The sequence below is a fragment of the Seriola aureovittata genome, chromosome 18 (genome assembly GCF_021018895.1).
Source record: "Seriola aureovittata isolate HTS-2021-v1 ecotype China chromosome 18, ASM2101889v1, whole genome shotgun sequence".
Taxonomy (NCBI): Eukaryota; Metazoa; Chordata; class Actinopteri; order Carangiformes; family Carangidae; genus Seriola; species Seriola aureovittata.
In genome coordinates this window covers 16,109,390-16,117,348 of record NC_079381.1, presented here as the reverse complement: position 1 = coordinate 16,117,348, position 7,959 = coordinate 16,109,390, and the positions used below count along the sequence as shown (strand labels likewise).

Genomic DNA, 7,959 nt, shown 5'->3' with positions numbered 1-7,959 from the left:
AAGTGTGTGGTGTGAGTTACTAAATCACCATGACTTCATTGTGTCAGGAAAAGCACACAGTGGTGTCATCTTCTCTTCCTTTATCTCTTTCCTCTTTTCCTCCTTGCTCTGTCATTATTGCAATGCAAAGCACCTCAGTTGTCAAAGTCAAGCCTTTGTTTTCTGGATCATTTTCAAAACCATTATCTCCAGCCATAAAGAATATAGCTATAATGACATAGCTCCCATTGTGTTCCTACCTGCTGTAGGAAGCAGGTCTTCAGGAACAAGAGACGTAGTGCAAACATTGTAGGTTTAAAGCCATCGGTCCTCACCATGCAACTGCAGAACTAAGTTGACAATATTAGTGTTTGGATACATTTTATGTGTCTCAAATATTGAATAATAAATCATTGGTCGCCCAACAGGATATGCTTTCTCTTTACAAAGTTCTCATGGCATTGTAGCCTATATTTTTCCAGCCAGGTTTTGTTTGACCAACCAAAGCAACACGCATGCAATTTAAAAGTCTGAATGAAGACACCAACAGACACTTACGTTGAATGTGTCCTGCTGGAGTGACAGTGTGTTTGTTGACTTGCCTAACGGACAAGATCCTGATGCAGCAGGATCAGCAGCAAGCGCTTTGTTTGCTCTTGCACTGAACTCTCGAGTCAATGTGTCATTTAGTCAATTATGTTGGATAGAGAGGTTTGTTTTAGCTTGCTAGCTCTGAGCAAACACTGCCTGAACCAAACTCAAACTCAACATTGAACAGGTCTGAGCAATTGAATTATCCCAGGTAATTTATTTCCCATACAGTACTTTCATAAGTAGGCTATACTGTATTGTCTACATGTGACTTTTTTGGTAGTGGGCAAGATTTGCAAAATTAGAGTTGATAGCTAGAAAACTGTCATCCCAAACAGCTGTTTTAAGAAACTTAAAACTGAAACTTTAGACATAGTGTCATAGTGTATTGAACTTTATTCAAATAAGACCAATGTGAATTTCCTATAAAGCACATTAGTCTGACACTTTTCCTTAATACATTCAACTGTTTAAGACTAATTATCATTGAGAATTTGTGAATTTACAGTGGGCACAGTATTATGAATCTATATATAATCTATCTATATCTATCTTTCTATATATAATGCAGACATATAGGCTACTTGTTCTGCCTGCAAAACTAACTCACTATGACTAACTGTAAAAGTTAAAAAAACAACAAATAAAACAAAAGAAAATAAAATAAAATTTTCCTTTTCAAGTGCATGCGTGTGTTGTGGATTGGATGCTACTCCTCCTACAATTCATTTTTAAAGATGGAAACATAATTTTCCAACACTTTTGGCTTGTGACTGTTGTTTGTAAAAAACAATGTTTGGTTGGGGCCCCTCATCATGTTTCAGATGTCTGTGAGTTGTTAGCAGCTCCACCAAAGAAACAACAAAGAGAAAAAGAGAGATTTAAACAATCTGTTTGGGACCTAATTAGGTGCAACTATCCAATATTTCACAAAAAATCAAACATTAGAGAAATACAAATGTGTGTATCAGAACGTTTTGTTTTATTTTCTCTGACAACTACTCTGATTTATCTTGCAACCCTCAGGTGGGGCCTGACCTCTAGATTGGAAATCACTGGACTAAACTACATACAGTAACTGTATATAAAAGTGGCCCAATTTTGAACAACTACAACAGTAAAAGGCTGCTTACACATTGATGCATCAGTATTAATATAATAAATAAGTCAAAGGGGATTTCTTTACTGGAGGACATGTACTTTTATTTTGATACTTTAAGTAGCCTATATTTATCTGATAATACTTCAGTTCTCTTACTCAAGGCTGGATTACCAATCGGGCAATGCAGATAACTGCCCAGAGGCCCCAGATTCCCAAGGGGCCCAAAGGCCTACCCTAAATAATTTTTGGTCTATATAATTTGATTAATCACAAAATTGTTAGAAATTTGCACCACAGAGGTAGAATATCAGCTATGATGGACGTCATCCTCCATCTTATAGCCTTTATGTTGTGGTCATTTCTTTGTTAAATTGTGTTTTATCAGATTACTTAAATTTTTTCTGTCAAATTATTAAGATAGAAAACCTTGGGCAAGGTGATACTATCCCATCATAAGAGTACTGTAAGGCTGCAACCATCAATTATTTTGATTAATAATTGATTGATTGTGTAGACTATAAATTGTCCAAAAAAAAAAAATTATAGACAAATGTCTGCCATTATTCCCTGAAAACCAAGTTAACATTTTCAAATCACTTTTGTTATGACAAGAACCAGAATTGGGTGAGTTTAATATCAGAAAAGAGGCTGGTAGAAGTGAATTTTTTTGGGTCATTTTTGCTTAAAAATCTCAATCTAACTATTCAGTTAATCAGTTAAAGGGCTCTGCTATGGTTGCTTTCTGATTGTCTGGGGAAATAATACAGAGTGGGGGTCAATAGGGGCCCAACAACAAATGACTGCCCTGGGGCCACCTAGGAGGCTGATCCAGCCATGCTTTGCCTTGTGTAGGTTTAAAATGCGGGACTTTTACTTACAGTGTATTTTTTAACATTGGTATTGATATGTACTTCTTCCCCCACAGCAGCTAATGAGTAGGCTAATGCTAATGTAGCTTTGTCCATCCAGGTGATGACCATGCCTGCAGGTGACCCTCCCGAAATAATTAAGTAAAAGTCACCTGTTATTCCCACGTCCCTCACCCACATTTCACAGGAGCAGCAGCAGTACGGATAGGTACCGTTGCTATGAATACAAACAAACCTCTTTCTCTCTCTCTCCCTCTCTCTCTCTCTGTCTTTGTCGATCTCGCTCTCCCTGTCTTCTTTCCCCTGCTCACCCTCCCCCCACGTGATGTTTTCCGCGTTGTTGCCGAGCAACGATGAGGGTGTGTCCAAGTAATTTAAGGATACCTCTCACGCGGTTTTCTCAGTTCAGCTGCCGGTCCCTGCATGGCAACAGGCGCGAGGGATTCCCCCAGTCCGTCGCCTCTCTGCCTTCCCGTTTTAAAAAAAATCCTTGCTTTAGCGTTAAAAAGTCTGTCTGTCTGCCTGGCTGCTTCCACCCGGCGCGCCCAACGGCGGCAACATGTCCTGGAACCTAGTATAACGCGAGACGCGGAGCAGAAACTTTAAGCCGGGGGATATTTACCACCAAAAAAAAAAAACCCAGTGCAGTCACAGCGACGAGCAGCCGACAGGACTCCACATCCAGATTCTCACTGATGAGGTGTGGACCTTGACAAACTTTTAATAACAACATTTGACTGGTGAACATCTACTCGTGGACTACAACGAGCTGCGCTCGCTGTTCCAGGATCACTCCACGAGGATTTACGATATTTTCTGTTTAATTTCAGGCAGCCTCCAAATGACGTCGAGATGGCTTTAGGTGGGACGCTTCTGCCATCCATATCTACGTTTGCCAGCGGCCCCACTGTCAAGAGCAAATCCATAGGAAGTGCCAATTTAGTGAGTAGCCTGCAGTCACTTCTTATTTCATGCCAAACAGCAGTGGGCTTCAAGGAGATGTGTGGAGGGGGATATGTACGTAGCCTGTGCAGTTCATTCACAGTGTAGCTGTTTTCCGATGTGTCGCTCCCGTGTTATTATGTGCAGTCAGGGCTTGACACCACGCTGTACTGGGGCGTGAACCAGTTTGCACAGGTTAGTCCAGTAGGTTTTTAAACTCCACAGAAAACACCCTGATGCCCAATCAGAATAAGTGGTTTGCTGTTATGAAAGGCTGTTCAATAGGCTCCACATGGATCGCAAGAGTGGCACCCTGAGCCTGATCATTTTCTACATGGCTCACTGTTTATTCATCAAAGACAAGTGTTACTTACCTACTGTATGCCACTCCTAGTGCTTTCTAGTGCAGTTTCATGATGAATACAAATCTGAAATGAAGACAAATCTGTATTCTAGGAAGGGCTCGGTGCCAAGGACACTTGCTACACTAGACTTAGCTCTGTAGCTGAGCTGTCACACTCTGCATTATAGAGCCAGGTCCCTTTCTGCTTGAAGCATTAACTTATACTTTTCTCTCATGTCCTTCTCTATTAAAAACAAGCACTATTTTCTAAGTAGGACAAGTGTGATTTTCTGGACTACTGTCAGTATCTTATAAACAGTAACATGACGTAAACACACAGCTTATGCTTGTACAGTCATTAATGCCTCTGTAACTTTCCTCTAGAGATGGAAGGAGGAGTTGTCCCATCTTAAGAGATCCAGTGTGCCAACCGGAAGCAACTGCCCTGACCCAGACCATCCCACTGCCACCAGCACAACAAGCCCCAGCATGTCCAAGAAAGACGCAGAGCCAGACCTGGACTTGGACTACGACTTTATTCTGTCCAACTCGATTCTTCAGCAGCAGCAGCAGCAGCAACAACAGCAGCAACAGGAGGAGGCCATGGCATGCACCTCTGGCCAGGCCTTGTCTCCTTCCCCAGGCTCTTTCTCCTCATCTTACCCCCTCCCCTCCCCTCAGGGCACTGCCAGTGAGCTGCTCTACACCATTCCAGATATAAGTGACGTTTCGCCCTCTGGAGGTTTTGTGGCAGAGCTCATGAGACCCGAGTTGGACCCGGCATACCTCCACCCCACCAGCCTCCATGGCAAGTTCGTGGTCAAGACAACAATGGACATGGGAGAATACAGCCAAGGCGTGAACGTCAGCAAAGCCTGCGTTAATGCTGTGTCAGACCCAACTCCTTCACGTGCCTCACCGTCCTTTACATGCCACAGGATAAAGCAGGAGAACCCCGGTAATTGCACCATCTCACAGCCTATGGACCTACACTTGTCAGGGGTAAACTCCCAGGGCCGGGGGAGCCAGCAGCAGCGCCCCGGCCACTTGGATCTACATGGGTTCCCTGGCGGAGGGCGGTCTATGACAGGCAGCAGGTTATCCTCATCCTCTTCCCTCTCCCCAGACCATCCGCTGGGCCGGGAGCACCAGGTGTTGGGGCATCCCCACTCTCAGATCCCTCTACCTCCCCAGGGATACCACCATAACTCCCCGCAGGGCTACACCTCCTACCCTCAGCCATCCTCCATGCAGTACCAAGGTTAGAGCACATTTCTTTATATACTTTATATACTTTTCTTGTAATCTCTCTGGCTACTGAATTCAGTAACTTAAATGTGAGTGTGATAGACTAGACTAGATATCATATTAGAAAACAGGAATATAAAATCAAACTCGAAATCTTATACCACCTGAAGGGCTTTAATTATATCTCATACCATGAAACCAGCGATTCATAAGGTTTAAATGCTAGATCCCATGGCACACAACAGATATTGTGTTGTTTTCATTAGATCAGCGTTGTCTTGTTCTTATTGGTTGTGCCACTTTGCGCCTTTTTACACTGAAGTACTATTAAGTCTTTTGAAATACTGGCTGTTTTACAAGCTGTTTGTGTTGTTCAAAAAAAGGCTGACGTTTTCTAGGGCATCTTAAAGTTTACAGCAGAAAAAAACATTTTTAAATGATAAGGAACACACTGTAATTTAAGTGTCTGATGCAAGCCAAAAAGCACAGTATGTAACCGTATTGCACTGTGTGATCTCTGACATATTTATACACTGAAAATGTTCTCTATACGTATGATGTGGTGTAGTGATGTTGACGACGGCCCTTTGACCCCACAGAGCCCCTCATGATCTCCAGTGGCGACTGCTTGCCAGAGGAACCAAAGCCTAAACGCGGTAGGCGCTCCTGGCCGAGGAAGAGAGTCGCCACACACACGTGCGACTATGTTGGCTGTGGGAAAACTTACACAAAGAGCTCCCATCTCAAAGCCCATCACCGCACACACACAGGTATGTAACTGTATGATAATGTTCCGTCATCCATTGTTTTGTTTTTTTCGTGCCGTTTGTATCCGTCACACTTTCATACTCTTTTCATTGTTCAAAGCTAGATAACAAAACAACCACGTCTGTTGCACATTGGGTACAAACACACTGAATTATTGAGTCATGAATGGGGGTGAGGGGAGTTGTTTAGCAGGTGCAGTGAAACAGGTTGATACTGATCCCTGTGCCAAATGCAAACTCCGGCCTGATTAGCTTGGCCTTTATACAGTAGCTGCAGGACAGGATGGACCTCTTTTCTCCTGGAGGTGGGGAAGGTTGGGCCAGTTTAACCTCAGGGCCAGCACTAACTGCTCCATGTGTGTATTGTGTTTCCATCAAAGGGGAGAAGCCATACCACTGCGACTGGGAGGGCTGTGGTTGGAAGTTTGCACGTTCGGACGAGCTTACACGCCACTACAGGAAACACACAGGCCACCGGCCATTTCAGTGTCAGAAATGCGACCGGGCCTTCTCAAGGTCAGACCACCTTGCTCTCCATATGAAGAGACACTTATGAGACTTGGTTAGAGGACCAGACTGGATGGCGATGGATAAAGGCTCCTGAAATAAAAAAGAAATGTTAGCACAACCCTGAACAAACTTGTGACCTACACTTTTTAAAACCATAATTTGCCTTCAAGCCGTTGTCAAGCAACAAGACAAGCTGTGGTGTTCACGGCAAAAAGAGCATTACTCCCCCAAGAGCCCAGAATTTCTCTCAAGACTGATCCCATCTTTGCACATTGTGCAGGTGACTCGACGAGACCTCTCTGTCAGGGTTGTAAACCTTTATGAAAGGGACCAAACTGGAATGTGTCTTATTTAACCGACAAAACTTGGAGGACCAGGTGCCAACAACTTTTAACTGGAAATGTATTTTTGTCAGGGAAGCCAGGAGCAACAGACAAACATCTCCAGAGGCCTTCTACCAGCAACATGCCATTATAGGCTCTGTTAACAACTACACACTGTTCAAAATACTGTATTAATAAATACATCTATATTTATGTACACCTTTCACCTGCAATGCCATTAATTTCAGGTACAATGTTAATTTATACAGAATGGTGCTTAGTGACTCTGAAGAAGGTTGTTGTTGTTTTTTTTAAGAAAAGGTACCAAAGATTAAGGAAAAGATACAAATGGGTGAAAACTATGGAAAAGTGCCATATGGTTGTTTGTGTGTTTCTTGGAAACCTCTTCCACAATCGGACTTAAATCAGGTGAACACTTCACTTTTGAAACGGTGATGGCAATCTTCAATGCACTGCAGTTGCAAAGTGCAATAATTTATATGAGACATTCATATTTTTGTATGGAATGAGTAACTCTGAACAAAGATGTTTTGTTTATAGCCTAAATATGTAATATAATCTTGAGTTTTGTACATTTGTAAATAAAATTGCTTTGTTATTGTTTTGTATTTTCCAGTATAATAAAATAAAATGTATTTGAAATAAGAAAACCATGATGATACTTATACTCTATCTACACTATTATCGTTCACTTTATTGAAAGCAAAGCAAAATAGACATTTCTTGCATAAAAATGACATGCATGTTAAGTGAAGTTTTCTTGAAAATCATTAGTTATATTAATTGTAGATTTCCATGGGAGTGTAATGGAGAAGCACATTTAAATGGCAACAATAGCTCAGGCAGCTCACACACAATACCCCCCTGATAATCATGGGATTGCCACAGGCAAACTAACACAATGTTGCTGTTAAAAAGATTTTCAAAAAATACACTCCTACAATGTCCTGTTTCCATGGGGTTCTCTTTCCACCTGTCAGCTTAAAGAATGGGGAGGACAACTGAGTTACTGGCTGACATTCAAGGGTGACACCAAATCTGACCGCCACTATGTGATGGAGCTCTCAGATGTACAACATGAATGAAACCTATGAAGATGCTAAAGTAAGATAGTGTCATATGTTTCTGCTATAAGATTATTATGATTATGGATAATTTCTTTGCAAAGTATGTACATACTGTATCCACCAACATGCACAAAAAGTTGCACAGCAATATCAAAATACTAAAACTACATATATGAAATCCTGCTATATGCTTACTA

General features: G+C 41.9%; 1 protein-coding gene across 2 annotated transcripts; it reads left to right on the top strand.

The window, feature by feature from the left end:
• Positions 1-2,943: 2,943 nt before the first annotated feature.
• klf4 (Kruppel like factor 4) lies at positions 2,944-7,303 on the top strand. Of its 2 annotated transcripts, XM_056404424.1 has the most exons (6): positions 2,944-3,241; positions 3,372-3,483; positions 4,211-4,784; positions 4,953-5,087; positions 5,674-5,844; positions 6,222-7,303. In XM_056404424.1, exons 1-6 carry the CDS (start codon positions 3,237-3,239, stop codon positions 6,395-6,397), a joined length of 1,173 nt encoding a protein of 390 aa, XP_056260399.1. In that variant the 5' UTR covers positions 2,944-3,236; the 3' UTR covers positions 6,398-7,303. The 2 variants fall into 2 exon arrangements, with proteins under 2 accessions (XP_056260399.1, XP_056260398.1); XM_056404423.1 differs by having other exon boundaries at positions 4,211-5,087.
• The last annotated feature ends 656 nt before the right edge of the window (positions 7,304-7,959 follow it).